The sequence below is a fragment of the Lipophrys pholis genome (assembly GCF_963383615.2).
Source record: "Lipophrys pholis genome assembly, chromosome: 21".
Lineage (NCBI taxonomy): Eukaryota > Metazoa > Chordata > Actinopteri > Blenniiformes > Blenniidae > Lipophrys > Lipophrys pholis.
In genome coordinates this window covers 18,749,078-18,769,635 of record NC_137649.1, presented here as the reverse complement: position 1 = coordinate 18,769,635, position 20,558 = coordinate 18,749,078, and the positions used below count along the sequence as shown (strand labels likewise).

The 20,558-nt window shown below is 43.7% G+C and overlaps 1 protein-coding gene across 1 annotated transcript; it reads right to left on the bottom strand.

Moving 5' to 3' along the window:
* Positions 1 to 2,415: 2,415 nt before the first annotated feature.
* Positions 2,416 to 19,780, bottom strand: mgab (MAX dimerization protein MGA b). The gene is made up of 20 exons (XM_080491098.1): positions 18,828 to 19,780; positions 14,819 to 15,269; positions 14,600 to 14,696; positions 14,362 to 14,475; positions 14,149 to 14,262; positions 12,725 to 12,838; positions 12,188 to 12,551; positions 10,871 to 11,081; positions 9,519 to 9,750; positions 9,144 to 9,304; positions 8,683 to 8,905; positions 8,350 to 8,579; positions 8,052 to 8,264; positions 7,533 to 7,791; positions 6,132 to 6,745; positions 5,955 to 6,052; positions 5,715 to 5,865; positions 4,877 to 4,988; positions 4,128 to 4,673; positions 2,416 to 4,034 (listed from the first exon to the last, which is right to left on the bottom strand). The coding sequence occupies exons 1-20, from the start codon at positions 19,649 to 19,651 to the stop codon at positions 3,238 to 3,240; spliced, it is 5,925 nt and encodes a 1,974-aa protein (XP_080347224.1). The 5' UTR covers positions 19,652 to 19,780; the 3' UTR covers positions 2,416 to 3,237.
* Positions 19,781 to 20,558: the final 778 nt, after the last annotated feature.

Here is a 20,558-nt window from a genome sequence, read left to right as displayed (position 1 = left end):
GTGGACAGTAATCTCTTGAGTGGGTTTAACTGCTGTGCGTCCTCCTGTCGCTTTGCATCAAGCGCCCCCGCTGCAGTGCCTGTGCGTCTCTGCGCCACCGCGGATCAATGTGCGTCTTTTTCTTCCCCTGGGTGACCCCGCATTGCTGGATCTGAACCTGCACCGGTCTCATGATTGCATCAATGATTGCTTTTGTTGTTGTTGTGTGATCAGATTTAATAGGATTAGAAAAAAAAAAAGAGGAAAAAAATAGAAAAACGTGGCCGGACCTGGGATGTTTGAGTGCGCCTCAGTGGACAAATCCATCCTTATCCTAATGAGCATATTTACTCAGGTTAAAGCAATTAATTCTTTCTTTACTACACAGTGATAGAGTGACACTATAAGATAACAGTGAATATAATATAGAAACCTGGGCTGATTATAAATCAATAGATCCAGGGGGGGCAATAGGCCTTTCATAGACTGGGCACATAGAGAACCAATAATTCAACTTCAGCTGCCATAATTTGTGCAAATAAGTTTTTTTGTTTGGCTTTGCTAATTTCTCTGTTCGACAAGATGTTGTATCAGACTAATATTTTGAGTAGTGGTTAGGTCACAGGTTCGATTGCAGGGTCAACTCTGCTTTCAAAGTGGATTTTATATTTTTTCCTTGTATGTCATGACACATAGTGTGAATGTGAGTATATGTGCTTGTCTCCGAGTTTGCTGTGTGATGGTAAAAGAACAATACACAAACAGCTTAATTCCCTATTCATATTACAATAGCATCTTCACACACATGCTGATATTGCTGCAAACTAATAATAATTGGCAGAAAAAGCAACCTAATGGGCCCACTGTGAAGGCGAATCTGTAAAAAAAAAAACAATCAGAAACCGTAAAACCTGCCATTTCAACTGAAAATGTCCAAATGAGGCACAAAATCAAGCCTCAAACAATTTGGGACTTCACAATGACATCAACACTGGAAGCCATAATAAAAGAGCATATTATTGAAATTGCATGTAAAATTCTGCTTGCTCAGGGTATTCAGTGTTGTTTTTCCAGCATATACTCACATTAACCTCACGGTCTTTCCCATTCAACACCAATTTGGCCTCAGTGTAGTCTATATTTAAATGAGATGCCGCTGCCTCATTGTTTTCACAGATTTCATATTATCTCTCCATTCTGCTTTTATTTTGACGAGCAATTCATTCATGTTCAGCCTGTTAGATCTTGTGACTTATTTTATTTTGACGGTGGGTTTATGTTCTTCCAACTCATTTGGTTGTTTTTGGCTCTTGTTTTTAGTTTTACTTGATATACACTGCTCAAAAAAAGTAAAGGGTACACCTAAACAACACAATATAACTCCAAGTATATCACACTGGTGTGAAATGAACCTGTCCAGTGAGGAAGCAACACTAATTGTGAATCAATTACACCTGAGACCAGATGCTGGTGCAGTGGTTCCTGGGTTCCTTCTGATGCAGGGCAATGCCAGGCCTCATGTGGCTGAAGTGTGTCAACAGTTGTTCCATGATGAAGGTATTGATGCTCTGGACTGGCCTGCCCGTTCCCCAGACCTCAATCCAACTGAGCACATCTGGGACATCATGTCTGGTTCCATCCACCAACCACACGTTGACCACAGACTGTCCAGGAGTTGACTGATGCTTTGATCCAAGTCTGGGAGGCGGTCCCTCAGGAGAACGTCCCTCAGGAGAACATCCACCGCCTCATCAGAAGCATGCCCAGGTGTTGTAGGGAGGTCCTACAGGCAGGTGGAGGCCACACACACACTACAGAGCCTAATTTTGACTTGCCTGGAGGAATTTTCGCTGACGTTGGATCAGCCTTCAATGTGATTCTCCACTTTTATTTTGAGTATGATTCCAAATCCAGACCTCCATGAGATAATAATTCTGATTTACATTGATCATTTTTGTGTTATTTTGTTGTCAAAGCACTCTACTATATATTGAATAAAGACTTTCAACTGCAGTATTTCATTGATTGAGATCTAGGACGTTATTTTATTGTTCTCTTTATTTTTTTGAGAAGTATATTATGCCCCCACTCTGATGACCATTTCCATTTTACTGTTTTAACAAGCTGGTCTATGGAAATAGACTGATTTGAAAAGTCCTTTGTGGATGTGCCTTCCACCAACCGCAGTTACATTTCAGGTAACTAGGGCAGATAAAAGCCGTTATAAGCAAAGTTGTTTCTTTCGATCAGCTCTAAGGTGGAAATGATCTGCATGAACAGCCCACGTTTTTTTGCACATGAAAACTCTTTCGACAAATATATACTTTTCTTTGCTCTGACTACACAGCAAAAGGTCTTGGTGATATATAGTAGATTTTTTTCAATCAAATGTGAACCTAGTTTTGAGTGAAATAGGAAACTTTCACAATCATATTTCAAAATAAAGCACACATACTCTCTTTGTTTTTATTCCATTTACACATAAAACAACAACCAGTGTTTCCAAACGATCCACCAAGAACAGGAAGAAAAGTGTGAGACTCAGAAGTAATTTTTATAGATACAAAAAAAGAAAATAGTAAACAATTCATTTTATTGGGATTCAGACATTAGATTTAAAATGATTCATTTTGAGATTAACACTACAAGATTACTGTACCTCACGACTACACAGGCTACAGGAATACAAGGTATGGTGTGTGAATTCTAACATAAAGTGCAACTATAAATGATTTCCTCTGAGTTAGTAACAAAAACCAAGAAACCCAAAGAAAGATAAACCAACGCAGTGTGTTGTCCAGTCCCACCGAGGATACACACCTGGCTAACATTCCCACTGTAAGGCTTAAATCTTGAACCCTGGATAGTCTCTCACCGGCATTAGAGAATTGATAGAAAATCTTCAACATAATCGGAATAAATTTTAACATCTCATTGCAAACTTGAACGTTAACATTAATGGAGGATCTGTCCATCTTAAGAGGACATCAAAACACTTCATTCATACATTCAATGCCATTGTGTGTTCAGAGGAAGGAGACTCATTGAGTTTTGTGCAGATAAAAGAGCAGCATTAACCAGTGCCCCTGGTCCTTTGGCTTTTCATAGAGGCACGTTTGGCGAAGAGCTTTCGATGGCGTCCGTGACGTCGGCTTCACACCGACAAGTCGCTCTTGACCGCACACCGCTGCCTCAGGCAGGTGTGAGCTTTCAGTGTGAGACTACGTGAGGTCGAGCGACTGCGTGAAGATACCAGGACTACTCAGACTCGACGTCGGACTCCAGTTCCTTCTCCATGTCGATCCAGGAGCGTTTCTTTGCACTGGGAAAGTCCTTCCCTAAAGCGCCGCGTGTCAGCGGCCGCGAAGCGTTGGGCGCTCCGCCGCCGGCCTGAGGGCTCCTGAAGCTGTGGCGAAAACTTTCGGGATCTACTTGTTTTGGTTTAGGTGGACGACCCACTCCTCGCTTGGCGGGAGCTGCCGGAACTTCTTCTGACTGACTTTTCAGAGGCCTCCCTCTGCGTTTGGCCGACCCGGGGGTTTCTGCTTTATCGCTGTCCGCCTCTGCCTTTTTCTCAGTCTTCTCTGGTCGCTTTTTACCCAGTATGGGTCGAGGAGGGCGCGAAGCTTTAGTTTCAGCCGGGTGCTTTGCAGGGCGGCCCACGCCGCGTTTGACGGAGATCTTTACGTTTTGAGGCAACTGATTAAAAGTCAGACGGGTGGCTGCAAGAATTTCATTTATATCTGTGTCAGTGAGCAGTGCTTTCCCTTTCGTGTGAGGTTCCAGGGCCTTTGAAGGCGCCAGCGGTGATTGGTTTGGGACAGCGGGAACAGACGGCGCATTTGATGTACCTGAAGACTTCGGATTCAAATCTGAAGATGTTGCTTTGTCGCCTGGAATGCTGCTCGGTTCACGTTCTTCAGATACAGTTTGCGTGTCCTCTTGGTTCTCGGGCTGGTCTGCTTCTGAGCGCTGCACGTCAGTTGGAGCGCTGTCCGCCACCTCTTCTTTGTCCTTGGGTTTCATAACCATGAGTGTGTAGAAGCCGTTTCCCACTGTGAAAAGATGAAAAGAAAAACAGAGTCAACCGAGCACACCTAAATTCAGGAGTTGTAAAACACAGTGCTTTCACCGATGTGTCGGCTTACATGGCTTTAGACATGAAGGAAGAATGATTCTGCCAGTCTTGGAGCGAATGAGAGGAAGAGTAACTGGTACTGAAGAGCCTCGTCGGGAGAGTTTGTTGTCTGTTTTCACTGAAGACGCAGAGGACTGAGAAGAAGCTTCATCCGCTTGGGCTCGACGCCGTTTTAGGGTTTCGGCCACGGTCATGTTCCCCAAAGTCTCCCGAGACGCCTCCCATTTGTCTTCCGGTTTTGATCGATGTTCACTGACCTGGGAAGAATCCACAACTTGACCCGGCTCAGGGACGTTTGCCTTTCCGTAGGAGTCTGTCAGCGCTTTGTACAGGTGAGGCTGAAGCACATGTAACATCTTGCGCATGTTGTTATGGGCTGGGATCATGGGTATGCCATCTTGAGAAGGCTTGGGGCCCGACTGGGAAGCAGTGGTTTCCAGCTGTGCAGCTCTGGAATGTAGGAGATTGGAGAAGAACCTCCCGTTGGAGATCTTCTCCATTTTCTGTCTTGCACAGATCTCCGTCAGCTTGTTTTTAATCTGGGCCGCAGACTTGCCTAAAAAGTAAAAAGGCAAATTACACAAGTGCCAGTCAACATTTTGACTCCTGGAATTTGATGGTTTTTTAAAAACATCTGTCAGGCTTCGAGTAATTAAAGATTTACAGCTCTGTGACAAACCTGCTGACAAATCTAAACCTGAACAGGAAGCCCAACCCCAGGAGTGTGTTTCCTTTCATCATTCAGATAATCGTACGTACCTGACAATAAAGAAAGTTTTTGTAGACAGACATACTGCCGGGCAGCCAGCGTCCTCTTTTTCTGCTTCAGAATTTCAGAGACCCTCGTCAGATTTTGGATTTCTTCCCAAGCCTGTAGATGATGAGCACAGTCACAATGTGATTTCTAACGGTGGGGAAAACATCCATTCATCTTCTTTTGAAATGATCCAATTCCAGATTAAGAGGTGGCTGGAGCTAATCCCGCTTTGCAATGAGACACATGAGGGTTGCCCACTGGACAAACCCATGGAAACATTTTATAGTGACCGGTCAGCCTAAATGTATGTTTTTGGAGTACATTTAAATGCACAAATCCTACATAGAAAATCCCCTAAAAGTCCTGACCTGGAAAATTCTCACTTTGAAGCACGAACCATTACACCACCATGCAGCAAGAACAGTTCTCTTTCTCTGAAATTGACTTGAAATACAGTCAAATGCATGATAAGATGATAATATCTTTTTAGTTTCTCCATGTGTGGCATGGGTTTTCTCTATGTACTCCCATTATCCAACCGCAGTGGAAGGTGGTGTCAAAGATGGATGGATGGTTAACAGGTTTTTGCTCTTATGAATTAATAAAGTGAAAAGGCCTCTATGAGAAAAGGGATGTCGTGCTTCAGTGTAGAAAGGAGGTTTTCAGATTAAACTCTAATGTCAGGGACAGAGCTTACACTGCGAATCGCTTCTGATCACACCACACAGTGCTGACAGAGAACCTAGAATAAGATCTGAGAGTTAAACTCAACTGTGTTTTGATTTCACACCGAAAAACGATTGGAACCATTTGGAAATGAACATCAGAAATTGCACCGACCTGTTCAAGAAGGGTCAGTCTGGGGGCTTTGGGGTCACATCGAAGGACCGTGCTCAGTTTGTTGAAGAGCATGCGCTGCTCATGCCGCCGGGCTCTTTCCACCACCGTGTGGTTGTTTCGCCTCCTGTTGTTTACTGGCTGTTCCACACAGCTATTAGTGGACAAATGACAAAAAGAAAATGTAAAAAAAAAAAATATATATATATATATAAATATTTTATTTTTATTATCAAGCACTACCTTGAGGGCTCCAAGTTCTTGACAGCAGTTTCCCTCATTTCCGCGATCACTTTTGATTGACTTTCCTCTTCCACAGTTTCCACGTCCACAGGATCCTCCTGCAACATTCAGCATGTAAATGAAGCAATGACGGCCGTTACAACGAGTAACTCGATATAATATCATCTTTAAACTGACAATTTCGTCGCAATCAGAGTAATCGGAGTAGTCGGAGGTCAAGTCCTCTGAGGGGCTGCTCAGGTGTGAGTCTGCCAGTCTGTCCGCCTCGCCGCTGTCGTCGCCCTCCGACGACATCGACTCGCCGCGGACCGTCTCGGAGGAGGAGGCGGGCTCCGAGTTGCTGCTCAACAGACTCCTGATTTTATCCCGGGTCTTCGCGCCGAGCCACACCGACGCTAACTGGCTGAACCTGCTCGCAGGCTGCGGGGCGTCGTCCGCGCCGGCATGGTCAGCGGCGGCCGGAGGTGCGGGTTGCGGCGCCGCTCCTTCGGCTCCGTGCTTCGGCAGCTGAATGAGAGTGAAGCCTCCGGGCAGGGAGACGCCACGTAGCTTCTGAGCCTCGGCACTCTGGTTGGAGGGAGGACAGATCCTGAATGAACAAGTTCCACTTTCTTCCAGGAAGCTGGGGCTTTTGAGTGACGGGGAGACGGTGAGGGAGACAGGCAGCGGCGTGGAGCTGCTCGGAACGGGCCTGGCGAAGAGCTGCTGGCTTGAAACGAACAAAGGGACTTGTGAATGCTGCGAAGAGGCGGTAGGTTCTTTTCCCGAAAGGTCGAGCTGAATTAATTGACCTAAAGAGACAAATGCAGGGCAAGGTGAGATGAGGCAACAACTTCTTTTTACATCGCTGTAAGTTAACGTGACTAAAACCATGGCAATCTTCAAAGGCAAATCTTAGACATTTCAATTTCAAAGTGATTATTATGACGTTCTAAGTCACGCTGCAAAGCACGCAAATGAGCTTAAATAAAGAAAAAACAAAAAAATGCATTAATGACGAACAGTTAAAAGTTTGATTTACTTTAGGTACATTCTTTTGTTTGTTTCTGCAGCAATCTTTTAGCAATTTCTTTTTCTTTTCTTCATGGATTTTTTGTCTTGGCTGTTTTAGCCATTTTAGCAATTTATCGCCGCTGTGTTTTTTCTCATGGTTACAACATTTTAGCTATATGAGCAATTTCCAAGGTTTGTTTTGACTGTTGAGCGATTTGATCATTTTAGCTTTTATTCCAGGTTTTTTTTTGTAGTTTTACCTATTTTATAAAAAATGTTGTCATCCCGGCTCTTTCGCCTTCTTTAGACGTTTTTGTCCAGGAGATTTGACCATTTTTGAAAAACAAAGCAAAAATGTTAATTGACACAATTTTCTGGAAGTGTCATGGAGTCGTTACAGAGGGGCTGTAGAGCCGCAGGTTGCAGAACTCTAGTCTAAGTATTGAAAAACACAAGTTACTTCCCTATAGTCGAACACAGATTTTTAAACAACAGTAGCCGTTAATTGCCTGGATTACAATTATCTTGGTAGATTAAGGTGCGATTGTGAGCGTTGTAATCCAGAAAGAAACAAACACCTCTCACCTTGTGGCTGCGTTGGCGTCTTCAGATCTGAGGTGCGTCTTGCCGGTATAACATTAGAAACCACTGCGTCAGCAGCTTTATTGTGAAGGCCTTTGACAGCGGCGGTTTGGTGTGCGGGGACAGTTTTCTGACTGATTTCCTGGAACGTTTTCGGTACTTTCAGCCGGCCTGTGACAAAGGCTGCGAGGCGGTTGGCTGGATGCAAAGATCCGACGGTTCCCAGCATCAGCTTAGCGTGATTGTAGCATTTCCCATTGACCTGTAAAAGAACAAAATCCTCATGGAATCAAGTAAGAAAACCAAATGTTTTTCACGTTAAAGAACAGAAAGAATACCGCTTTTTCTAAATGAATTCTGAGATGATTTAATGGTCTTTGTTGGATATTGGTTAGCAGTGAATCTCAGTGTGCCACAAGACTTTTGTCTTGGTCATTAAATATGTGTTTGATGGCAACGCACTGAACATTATGCTGTAAAGCTTCATAACTACCAAGAGAAGAAACCTCCCAAAGCCCTGACCTGTACAAGTCCCTGTTGGCAAGCAGAAGATTTCCTCCTGACTCTCATTCTCCCGGCAGGCGTCACCCCACTCAGGAAGGGCGTCACACCCAAGAACCTCTCTGGCTCTTCATCATAGTCGTCTTCGTGTTCCTCTTCCTCTTCACTGATGGCAAATTCCTCCTCATCCTCATCCTCTTCACCGCTGTCGTTCGACCGAACACCGATTTGCAGCTACAAGAACCACGAGATTGTCACTTAAATAAAAGGTCACGACAATGAAGGAGATCCTGAAAGACAAGCCGCACGGGAGACGCACCCTGTAGCTGATGATGGAGCCGCTGGGCTTTCGCATGCAGATCTTGTCGATCGGGTTGATGTAGTAAGGTCCGACGTGGAAACGCTTAGAGAGTCGGTTCTGGCTCATGAGCGTACACAAAGCCTGCAGGATCACTTTGCGGTCTTTCTTCCACGGACACAAGGACTGGATCTGAATCTGTGTCTTTGCGTCTTTTTCATTGAATGGGGTCCTCTGGGCAGCCTTCTCTTCTAGGAGACAGAAAATGTAATCAATGACACGCGGCAAAAATTTTTTAAATTCAGAAACATTTCAAGTGGGTGACAAAAGTAAAGCGCATGCTCATTTCTCTACCTTGCGTTGTGAGCGCGGGTCTGGTGCCGTGGTCGTTCTCGGCCTGAATGTCCGGGGTTTTCTTCGCCTGGGTTGTGCTGCTGGTATTTGGTTCACAAATAGCATCGATCTGTGGCTGCGTGTGGACTTGGCGAGGAGTCCTTGGGCCGACGCCTCTGACACGCGCACATGTCATCAAGCTCTCAAAATATTTATAGACCGGATCCTTTTCGTGTTCTTCGATCTGCAATCGTGATTTTATTTCATTATAAATATAGAAATTCCTACCCAAAAACACGTAAACAGATCTTAAAATGCGTACAGCTGTACGACACTACACAATAAATGGACTCAACAATATAATATAAAATTTCCATCATTTGAGTACACGTTACACAAATTAAATCAAAATTTACAACCTGAATGTACACAGATCCTCAAAAACTGCTATTCAGTTCAACTAAAAAGCAATTAGACTTTACCGGCTGTGTTTGAGGAGGTTCCTTGCTGCATTTGAGGATGCTTGAAGAACAATGAGGAGTGTAAAGTGGCTCTGGATCCTCATCCTGGATGTTGCGGTTCCACAGTGTGTTAGTATGGGAGCCTGGGCGAGGCCGGGCCACATGTTCCTTAGCAATTACAGCTGGAGGAGATGAAAGCAACGCATTAACACTTGAAAGTCAGTGAGTTTTATGCCAACATTAAAAAAAAAAAAATAAATAAATAAATAAATAAATAAAAGCTCAACATGAAAAACAAAAAGCATCATTAATGAGTGAGATTTCAATTAAGATAAACTTTTGAAGAAGGTTTTGAAATGCAAGTAAAAGATTATGAACAGAATAATTTGATCTTACAGGAAACAGGATTGGTGGGTTGTTCGCTTCCTCCCTCAGCAGTTTGCTCGGTGGTGTCGCTTCGTGAGCAGGAACAGTCGAACATGCATTCAGGCTTTCTGCAGTGGACTGGGTCCCGGTTCAGATGCTGCTCACTGGGACACACGCAGCCCAGTCGGCAGTGGGCTTCCTTGCAGTTTGATCCTACAGACGGTTTCTTCAGAGGCACCTTCGATGTCCGACCGGACTCCGTCTGAACGAAAAGAGGAGAGAGAAAGACAGTCGTTGAAATATAAAACACTACTGTACTCGTCCTTTAGATTCTTACTTACTATTAGGATCTCATCATATTATCATTTTTGAATTGCTCTGATCATCCGAGCCATTTTAACTCATTTTATGTTTAACAGCTTCAATGAGCTGAACAGTGTTTGAGACGTAAACAATCGTGTGATAAGTCACAAACAAAAATCTAAAAAAATTAAGCATATAATGGAAGCTGAAGAGTTCCCTGAAGGTGCTTCAAACACAGCTCTTATTTGAGGCCCCGATTTACACGACAGCGCTTCGGGTGAGAATACATCGTTTTTGCATTTTCGTTCCAGAAAAATTTTGCGTTTACACGACGACGTTTCACGACTGATCCGTCTACGCCGGTGAAGTACTTAACAGTACTTACAACCTCAACGCAGAACTAATAGAGAAAGGACTGCGTAGAACCTACACACTGCTCTAATAGTATTGTAGATTCAGTTCTATCCTGAAGCCTTAACAACACAACACGGATGTGAATAGTGCAGAGAAAGGCTTTTCTCCCCCACAAAGCTGGGGGAAAACAAGAGGTGAAGACTTCCTGAGATGAATTTGTTTAAGAAATAGAAACAACGTCATTTTTGTGTGCGCTCTCATCAGTTACCCAGCCAGCGCTCTGCTTATTTTGACTCGTGAATTTATGCGTTGATACATTTCACCCGTTCCAAACAGCGTCACCCGACCCGGCGTTGTATGCCACAAATATGAGCTGAACCTGCTTCTGGAGTCTGAGGAGCAATGCAGATGAATTTAGAAATGCACCACTGTCAAACTACAAACTGCATGAAGGCAAAAATAAATAGATTCTAGTCAGTCCCCACGTGATCGTGATGTTTTTAAAATATAGTGCCATCTGAGTCCACTTTGATTTCCTCTACTCGCTGAAAAAGGAAGAATTGAGAATTTCTGATATTCTGTGGCGAGATATTCAAAGAAAAGAGGGCGGCGGTTAATGTTTTGTCTTGGCAGAGTTAGTGCCTCTTCAGCATCTAATAGACGCTGGACTCTGACACGCTGAGCTAAACAAAAGCCGGCTTGTACTGCAGACGAGCGACTCTTACCTGCTTTGTCACCAACGCAGACAGAGCCACCAACTGCCTCTCCGGAGTCAGGTGTCTTCTGCTCAGGCCTTGATTCATCGCCTCCATTTCCATCTCCAACAGTCTGTGCTGGACATTAGTGAGTCCGAAAAGCCTCGGCGGCTGCGTCCTCCGGCACTGAACCAAACCCGCTGCTGGTTTCTGACTGAGCACTGGGGAGTATGATGAAGAGCTGAAGAATGAAAAGATGAGTTTCTGTCATTTACCATCTGACAAGGCACGGGTTATACTGACGGTGTGACACCAAAACTGTGCCTCGGTTTGATTAAAATGTAGGATCATGGAAAAGGGCTGTTATGAAACAACACAAAGATTCCGGGACGAGGTGACTTTGGACGCCGCAGTTCGTCCAGGAACAACTTCACACAGTATCTAAGCCGGAGGAAATGAAACAATACAAAATGGAAATTCAGTGGCAAACCTTTAGAATTTCCCATTTTTCTGAATTAATTGGAGATCAAATATAACAGACAAACACTAAGTAACTAACTGTACAAGACACAAAAAAAATAATCATACATTTATAAAAAAATTACATGTCCACGCTTTTCAACTGTCTTGATTATTGCAATTCTCTTTTATCTGGTGTATGACACAAATGTCTTCACAACTCTCCGGAACCTCTGTCCTGAAACAGCTTCACTGGCTCTCAGTCCATTCTCACATCGACTTTCAAATCCCTCCATAATCCTGCTCCTTCGCACCTCGCTGAACTCCTGGAAACATAAAAAAACCTCCAGCACACCCGTGTCTTCCTCTGTCCTCCTGACAGTCTGTCCACCCTGAGACGGAAACACTTTAGCCTCTCTGCCCTCCAACTCGTCTTCAGGAAATCCGTACTGTAGCATGTCTGCTTTACTTTCAAACGGCGACCCATCACACTGGATTTCATCCCGTCTGGCATTCAGGCGTTGTTTCTTCAGGTGGAGGAACTTTAACCAAGTGCTTCCAGTAGTAACGGATCAGAGCTGCACAGCACCAGGAGAAGTTAGGCTAAGCTATTAGGTTAAACACCTCTGATTGTAGATTACGACAATTAATGCACAAAACCAGACAATTTCCCTTGTTTCACATACTTTTCATCGCCACTGTTGCTTCTATGGCTAATTATAATGGTGAACAAAGGTGAAATGTTAACTAAAGATCAATCGGACAGATTGCAAAGACCATTAACTGATTAATCAATCAAATAAATGTAAGACGCAAACTCAACAGCAGTCCTAAATGTACTAAAACAGCTCAAACGGGAGTGACGAGGATGACGGGTTCCGTCCTTACCGTTGTGGAGAACCACTGAAGGTGGAAGCAGGACGGGTGTGTGAGGATTCAGACGTGTTCCCGGTGTTGGTGGGTCCGTCCAGGGAGGGAGGCGGCGACACGAGGGCAGAGTAGAGCAGCGGTTTGTGGGAAAGTGGGCAAGGTCTGTCGGCCTTCGCCGGGGACTTGGAGGCGGCGTTGCGATGCCTCAGTGCGCTGTCCAGGGTCTTCACGTAGCTGGCGCTCTTCGCGGGCAGCTGGTAGGTCACCAAGCCCTCCGAGTTGGCGGAGAAGGCGGCGGCGCGCTCCGTGATTTGCTGAGCTTCGCTTTCCAGATACTCATCCAGCATGTTGCTGCAGAAGGCGGATAGATTCCTTTGCGATCCTTTCGGAAGGAGAGAAAATAAATAAGCAAAGAAACTTTAATCGACTGGGGAGGAATAATAAATCAGACGCAAGCACAATCAGCTGGTTTCAGTTCCGTTAATCTTTTAATTACAACGACGATAGTAATCTTGGCGTACAACAATCGAGACACGGCAGCTACGACGACGTTACCTTCGCAGTTTGACGAAGAGGCTTCACTGCTCGTCGTGAACTTGGTTTTCCAGCCTTTTATTTTCGTCATGTCACTCGTCTTCCCTGTCCGGGAGATGAAGGGTAATCCCTTACCTGCGAAGGAAACGCACTGCATCAACTTCCAGCGCACAATCTATAAATGAGCACAAACTGAGAAACTAAATCTGCACTATTATTAAACAGTTTTTCTAAAGCTTTATCCGCACAGTGAGATGGTTAAAGTCTGTCACTGCCTGCAGGACCCTCTACTAGGATCTTTATGCTCTGCTCTCATGGCCTTCATTACGAAAAAAAGAGACAACAGCCCTGACCAACACTAGAACTATGTCTAACTATTATTTAAAGACAGGGTGTATTTCTTATTTTTTTAACTGTTTATGCCGTCTTTATTGAATATTAGTTCTTTATATCTGCTTGCTCTTTTGTAATTTACCAGTGGGCCACTTGACCAGGTCTCCATTAAAAAAAAATAAAAATAAAAATCACAAGGAACTTAATGGTAAATAAAATATTCAATAAATTAAGGGTTGATTAAAAGGTTCCTGTCGTTACAGTGAGGACGTTTCACTGTTACACCTGCAGAACTTCTATTACTTCTACCTTATTGAACAATGTTTAGTACACGTCAAGAATTCAATCAAAGCAAGAAGACATTTGAAACTATTTTAATTCCTTGTGTTATTCTAAGATCACTTGTCAGAGCTGCTATGTTTCGACAGTTTTGACAATACAGCGCCTGTCAGGGTGACACCAGGCTAATAGGAAGCTGGCAGTTATTACTACGCCTGTTGTTCATTTATCACTGAATCATCTAAATATAGAACGAGGAGGCTGATTCCACCAAGATGGATGTAACAAAGGACTCAAGTTTATCACAATGTTTGACTAATCTTAAAGGACTAGCACGACATTCATTTAGATTTTTCCGAGATGACTTATCTACTTTGAGAATTTCTTGAATTTTACATTTCTGATCAGCTCATGTCATTAATGTGTGACATGCTGATGACTGGATGGTTTGTAGGAGGCACTAGATGACTAGTCTATTTGAGCAGAATGCTATTTCTCAGTTTTATTCACTTTCTCCTTTCAGATCAGTCAAGCAACTATGGTAATGACACGTATTTGTACCAATATGAGTAAAAGGGCAAATATCACTCTCATTAACATTTTTTTCTAAATAGGGAATGTGCGTCTTCTGTACAATAATGATGGGTTTCGATTCTTTTTTTAACATATGTGCAAGCTGATCAACAGAACAACAATGGCATATACCGGAATGCAACTTGTGCGGTTCACTCTTTACACTTTAACAGCCCTCTCACAACCAAATTTAAATTTACAACACCATTAGATTAGGTGTTTTGAGACATGAAGGTATCGTCAAGCAAAGAACAACTTACCACGAGCAGGAAGGTTTTCTTCTGAGCCACTTGGAGGAGGCAGCGGCAGAGTAACTCCCAGATACTGCAGGTCGATGGACTTAGCGGGGTCGAGAGAGCTCAGCTTCAAGCCCACTAAGACAACAGTCAGAAAAGAGAAAACGGGTGTCGTGAGTTCACTCTGCTCGGCCTGCTCGACTGGTAGGACGTCTCCTTGCAGGTACGTGCCCTCACCCTCCTGCAGCACGGGGTGGATGACCTGTCTGTGTTTGAGAACGCGGAGGTCATTCAGCAGGACAGACTCCAGGCGAGCTATCTTCTCGCCGTCGGTCTCGGGCTTCGACTCCACTGAAAGACCATGAAAACATTTATACGTGATCAAGTGAGTCAAACAGAGAGCAACAGCCTCAAGGAAGGGGCGAATGTGGCGCTGCGTCGTTCCAATTCAATGAGAAATGTGAGCACTGCTTACTCGTTTCCCTCGACTGCGTCACTGTTGATGGCGAACCTGGAGTTGCTGGTGGCGAGTCAGCGGCTGGCTTGTCCTTGATATGAACCTCCAGGTCCTCCTGTCACAACAGAAGCAATCAAGTCGATAGATTTCACACACAAATGGCAGCTTAGGTGAAAACGCCACACAGTTCTAAATATCTCTGCTGGCTATGCTGGGGCTACCGCGCCAGTGCTTCACCTTTGAGGTAAAAGAAACGAACAGCAGGCCCTCTACGTCATCCGTCTCTGGTTGCATAGACGCGGTCAATGACGAGTTGTGGGCAGCTGCGTTGGAGGCTTTACGCTCTCTCGTCTGGATATTCGCCCAGCGTCTGTTAATCTTCTTTTTCCTCTTGCGGGTCCCGGGTGACGCTTCCAGCATGGGCGCGCAGGACGCGGGAGTCTCGGATCTCGCTTTGGGCGACGTCCGCGCTTTAGACTCCTGCTGTGGCTCCAGGGTTGCGCCGGCGGGGGCGTCTTCTTCCTTCTGCTCAACCGGTGGACTTTTTTCGACAAGGACGAGCTCGCCGAGGGCCCACCTGCCCTGCATGCAGGGGGTGTAAGGCTCGTCTTTACTCTCTGGGTTGGACATGATGGGCACCAGTCGGGTTTCTTGCACATTTGAGGTAGAGTCACTGCAACATTTCATGCTGCAGCAAGGACAGAGAAAAGGAAGAGTTGTTAGATTTGTGATGGACTACACGTGACTATAGTAGTTTTCTTTGAGAAATACATAAAATAAGTGAACACCACCTCATCACAAGCATGTCTTTGAAGACTAGTCATGTAATAACGGCCGTTCATGTTATAAATAATACAACAACTTGCAGTAACGTGTTATCATTTAGTGGTGTCAAAGAAAACTCTTTAATTAATTAATTTTAAAACATTTTAACTCGCAATTTTGTTTACTTTGTTTGTTTGGTTTTTTTTTAGCTCCCTTAACGGCGCAGCACCCTGGCTACAGAGCAACCATGATATAATATGAAGGCAGAAAGTTTCACTTCAAAAAGTTACCCGACGGCTGTTGGAGAAAGTGAAGGTAATTTGCACAAGATTGTGTAAAGATGAATTTAAGGCCCACAGAGGCAATTCTGCAGTAAAACAGCAGGTTGTCATTTTGACTGACCAACAGGCAAACTGCTGAAGCTGGAGGAAATACTGGAAGGTAAACTACAAAATTCTCCTCCCTTTCTCTCACTCCTGTATATATATTTGTGTGTGTGTGTGTGTGTGTGTGTGTGTGTGTGTGTGTGTGTGTGTGTGTGTGTGTGTGTGTGTGTGTGTGTGTGTGTATTACAGTGTATCATTGCAACTTTGTTCATGTAATAAGTTTGCAACTTTGTTTCTACAGATATTCAAATTCCCAAGTGTTGGACCTGCACTCCAACATATAATTCTGGGCTTTGTCATATTATCTGTTAATGGATATAAGAAAGATGTTGGTTTTTTTTCAATTAATTCATCAATACATTTATTTATTTGCTAAACTTGGAGAGAAACGGCATACACTCAAAGTGAAAAGGAAATAAAAAACATAGTCTTTGAATTTAAATATTCTTTCTGTGTGTTGAGTCTATATTAATTCCATGGGTTGCCATGAAAACACATGCATCACAAGCTTCAGTCTTAAGTAAAAAAAAAAAAAAGATTAATTGTGAATAATTACAGAAAATTGTGCGATTAATTCGTAATTTTTTTTAATCGATAAATTACATGATTAAAGGAGCATAAAAAAAAGTGTGAAAATGTTTTAACTGCAGCCAATATTAGAGTAATAAATATACAAACCTGAATTTCTTGTAAATAAAAGCTTTGTTGCAGGGTTTGCATATTTTGCCTATTAAAAATAGGTATAACAGGATTACACATATATATACATATCATATTCATTCATCAAGTAAATATACTACACAGAAATCAATTATGGCTGTAAATAAATATTTTACTACACAAGTTATTATGATTTTGGCTTAGTTAGATTCAAAATGGTTAGTTATCACACTGTTGGTTGTTATACACATCTTTGTATATGCTTAAATTATGCTGGACGTACCTTTAATGCAACAACTGTGTCAAATATGAAATTAGACAAGTGATTTGGTCACGAGACAAGATGACACTTCCCTGCTGCTGGTACCAGTTTGACTCACATTAAAATATCTCACTGCTTAGAAGAGCTGCATTTCTGGATAGGACTCAGAACGTACTGTAATTTACACAATGTATTTAGTTGTTAACAACTCGCTTATATCAAAAAGTGACCCGTATATCCGAGTTACTGGTACATACAATCCGGTTTTGTAGCCTCAGCTACAATACAAACTAAACCATCGGAAGTTAAAGGCTATACAATGAAAAAGCTAGACAATTAACAATTACAACTGAAACTTATAAAATGTGCAGCTCAAAACAGATAATTGTTCTGAGTGGGCTGGCAACAAGCAGAGAAACGGTTATTGTGATGAAGAACAACTAATCGTGGGCTTAAATCACGAGCTCCAGAGCTGGACGAGCCAATTCACAGATGGTTCTGACACAGCAGCTGCCAGCTGAGGCTTACCGAACCTCGCAGTTACGACTGGGCATAGTAAAATAAATGTACATGTTTTTTGTTTTGTTTTTTTGACCGATGCAAATTGTAATCGAGAAAACACACAGATGACAAAAACAACCGCACACGAATTTTCCAGGACTTTTATCTTCTGTGCAAGTGGAGGATACGGCTGCCAAAGTGGTTTTACTGGAGGTCCCCTTTAATCAAGTAGTACACAAATTAAATGAATGTGTGGTGTAGTTAATTGGCTATTATCAACAGTGGGCTTGTGCACGTGAATCTTATTTTATACACACAGTGATGTGCTGTTGTCGCTATCATCGCTCTGAAAGATAACGGCTTTTAGCATTAAGAAACAGAAATAAGGCAAAAAAAAAACAAACAAACTCAAAACTAAGTGTCCAGATACCATTTAGGATTACAAAGACTTGAGTTCATAGTGTTTAAGCACATATGGCATAAATGATGACCGTCTTAATTCAAGCCAGATTCATATGACGGGCTGAATATGACAGGCAGCCAATGTTTTTAAATGCAAACCTCCATCTGAAGAACGTCACATTTAATTTGACTTTTACATCCGAAAGGTCAGCGTGAATCTTCTCGCTAAAACTGTAAAAACCATCACACAAACAGAAAAAGCACCGGCTGCTCCACATAACACACACATTAAATTGTGTACTCTCGTTTCCTAGTTTTCCTCCTCAATGCATCCTAGTTTTCCTCCTCAATGCATCATTTGTTCACCAGTTTGTCAACTTGGAAAATTGCACATAAATATTTGTCGGATTGTTCCGAATACGAGACAATTGCTCCTTGTAAAAGGATAATTTTTTTTTTTTTTTTTTTTGGCATTCTAAATTGTATTAAATGATTTTTTTCAAAAATGAACAAAATAAAAAACACATGGTATCCAAACAGACAACTTTTCAGATGGTTAATGGTTTACAGTCTCCAACCTGAACGGCTTCTTAACAACCCAGCACCTGGAGCTAGTGGGACCAAGTCGTACTTCATTTTAGGCGCCGGGCGTCTGACTGGCTCAGTCATGCGTGTCACATCCAACACGCTCATCTTGTTCCAAACCTCCCCGGTGATTGTTGCAGAACACCAGGAGCTGAATATTAGCTCGGGATGCTACTTCAAAACACTGCATGTGAAGTCATGGCTTCTGTGCATGATTGAGGCCCACAGGAGGTTTGCGGTGGAGTTTGACGCCTTTCACTATTTAACTCTGTGTCTAAGCACATGAAAACAATTGCATCTGAGCAAAAATGACTGTGCATCTGTGATTGTAGCCGAAGCGGATGAAATCTGAGCTGAAATAAACATTGCATGGTCTCATTAAAGGCTCTACATTAAGTTTCTGTAATGTCTTGAAAAGCCAGTCAGTTATTACTTTATTAAAGCAAGATTGACAATCTGGCATCATAATAAAATGTAAGTAACTGCAAATAAAAATGCTTACATTAGTTTGAGCTACAGTTGAGTCTTTAGCTTTTTGCATTTATACCCATTTTAGTCACACGCATATTAACATGTAATAACAGATCATCATCAGGGGAACAAAATCCCACAAAAAGTGAAAAATTACCCGTTGAACAAAATCAGTATATGTACAAATTGATAAAAAGAAAAACTCCAAATTTACCTCAGTTCCTCGACTTTCTCCTCATTGGTTGTGATTTCATCAGGTATTTCACCAGGCACTTGCGCGGCGTCGGCCTCCTTCGTAGCCTCAGGCCCTCGGCTGATCCTCTGCAGGCGGGGGTTGTTCCCGTCCTCCCTGAATCCCCTCGCAAATGGGTTGAAATAGATTTTCAGCTGAGTGATCCGCATGTTCTGGTAAGTCGTCACAGCCACGAATTTTGTTTGTGGAAAAGTGAAAGTCATGCTTTCTGGCCCCATAACCACAGGCTCGTCGGCCGTGGGTCCGTTTCCCTCCGGAACCGGGATCACGTGGAGCCTGGGAACGTAGCGGTGCATAGAGTTTAGGATTATGTGGCCGTCGCGGTCTTGAAAGTTATTGGTGAGCTTGAGCTTGTAAAAAGACACCAAGTTGCTCATCCACTTGGAGCCGAGGCAGGGGGAGTGATCGTGGGGAAACATTCGGATCAGACCCTGGAATTGGTGCTCTGCTGGTCCGCTCGCCTCCCATTGGTTCTTGCTCCAGCGGTACCGGTGCTGATCCCACGGAATGATGGAAAGGACCAGACTGTACTTCTGCTCGGGGTCGAGGCCCGACAGGCGATATCGGCAATACGGGAACATGCGGCGCCCCGGCTTAGTGAGAATCATCTCCGTGCCGTAGCCGTGAAACTTCTTCCAGACGCTGTGATTCTCCAGAGTGACGCTCACACCGTTGAAGGTCAGCACCCTGGGATGGTCTTTTTCCGAATCCGGGGAAGGCGGAGGCTCTGGGGCGTTGCAGAGGCTCGTCCCCGTGTGCACCAGGGAGTCTGAGGCCGACGCCATGTGTGAGGTAGGTGTGCTGGTTTGAGCGGCGTCGTCACAAGTAGTCGTTTCAGCAGGCTTGGCCGGGCTGCCTTCAGCAGGCGAGGAGACGGCGGAGCAGCACTCGTTGCTCGCCACGGACACGGCTTTGCCCTCCGTTACCGCCTCGATGGTGAAACTGGGCTTCGCGGTGGTTGGAAAGGGGGGAGCTGAAGACGGGATGGAAGCAGGTGGAGCGGAAAAGGGGACATCAGGCGAGGCCCCCTCCTCATCTTGCACTGCGACGTTCCCCTCCATGGACGGGGGCTCGGAGTCAGGAGCAGACATCACCGACAGCCGCGGACGTCGCGCTGCATCCGACACCTCATGAATGAAATAAGAATGTTACACTAACGTGGAATATGTGAAAGATAAAGACAAATATTTGACCGGCCAAGCAGAATCAACACATGCAGAGAAGATGGTTATAACCAGAAACATGCAGCAGGAGTCCAAATTGGTTAAGAACGACTCTTTTCTTTGACATTTCACTGACTGAGTCTTCACAACAGCTGGACAGAGAGTTTGCAGCTGGTTGGAGCAGCAGTGGTGCCACAGATTAGTTTCTAGATAATCCTATGAAATCAACTGAAAAAAAGAAGAAGAAAGAAACGAGGACTCAAGTCCACAAACGTTAAAACAAAGTTAATGGATCTCTAAAGACTCGTTTGTCAGGGTGAAGGCATCGTAACCCAGATTTTAGCCATAATTCAAAGCTGCTCTTTGCGTTTAGCAGAAACCAATAATCGCTGCAGCGCAATTTTAGTAGAAGCCATACCCTCCTGAAAATTCAATTAGCCACTAATGGATATAATTTATTTACAACTTTGGGCTAAATGTGGTTCTTTGACGATCTAATGGTGACTTTGGCCATGTGAGGGAATGTGAA

What these genes read in the sequence shown, in the direction of transcription:
- mgab (XM_080491098.1), bottom strand. Translation starts at nt 19,651, where the DNA reads ATGGCGTCGGCCTCAGACTCCCTGGTGCACACGGGGACGAGCCTCTGC. An exon ending in ACCCACCAATCCTGTTTCCT is followed by an intron (nt 9,305 to 9,518) that starts GTAAGATCAAAT and finishes CATCTCCTCCAG; the next exon opens with CTGTAATTGCTAAGGAACAT. An exon ending in TCCTTCATGTCTAAAGCCAT is followed by an intron (nt 4,035 to 4,127) that starts GTAAGCCGACAC and finishes ATCTTTTCACAG; the next exon opens with TGGGAAACGGCTTCTACACA.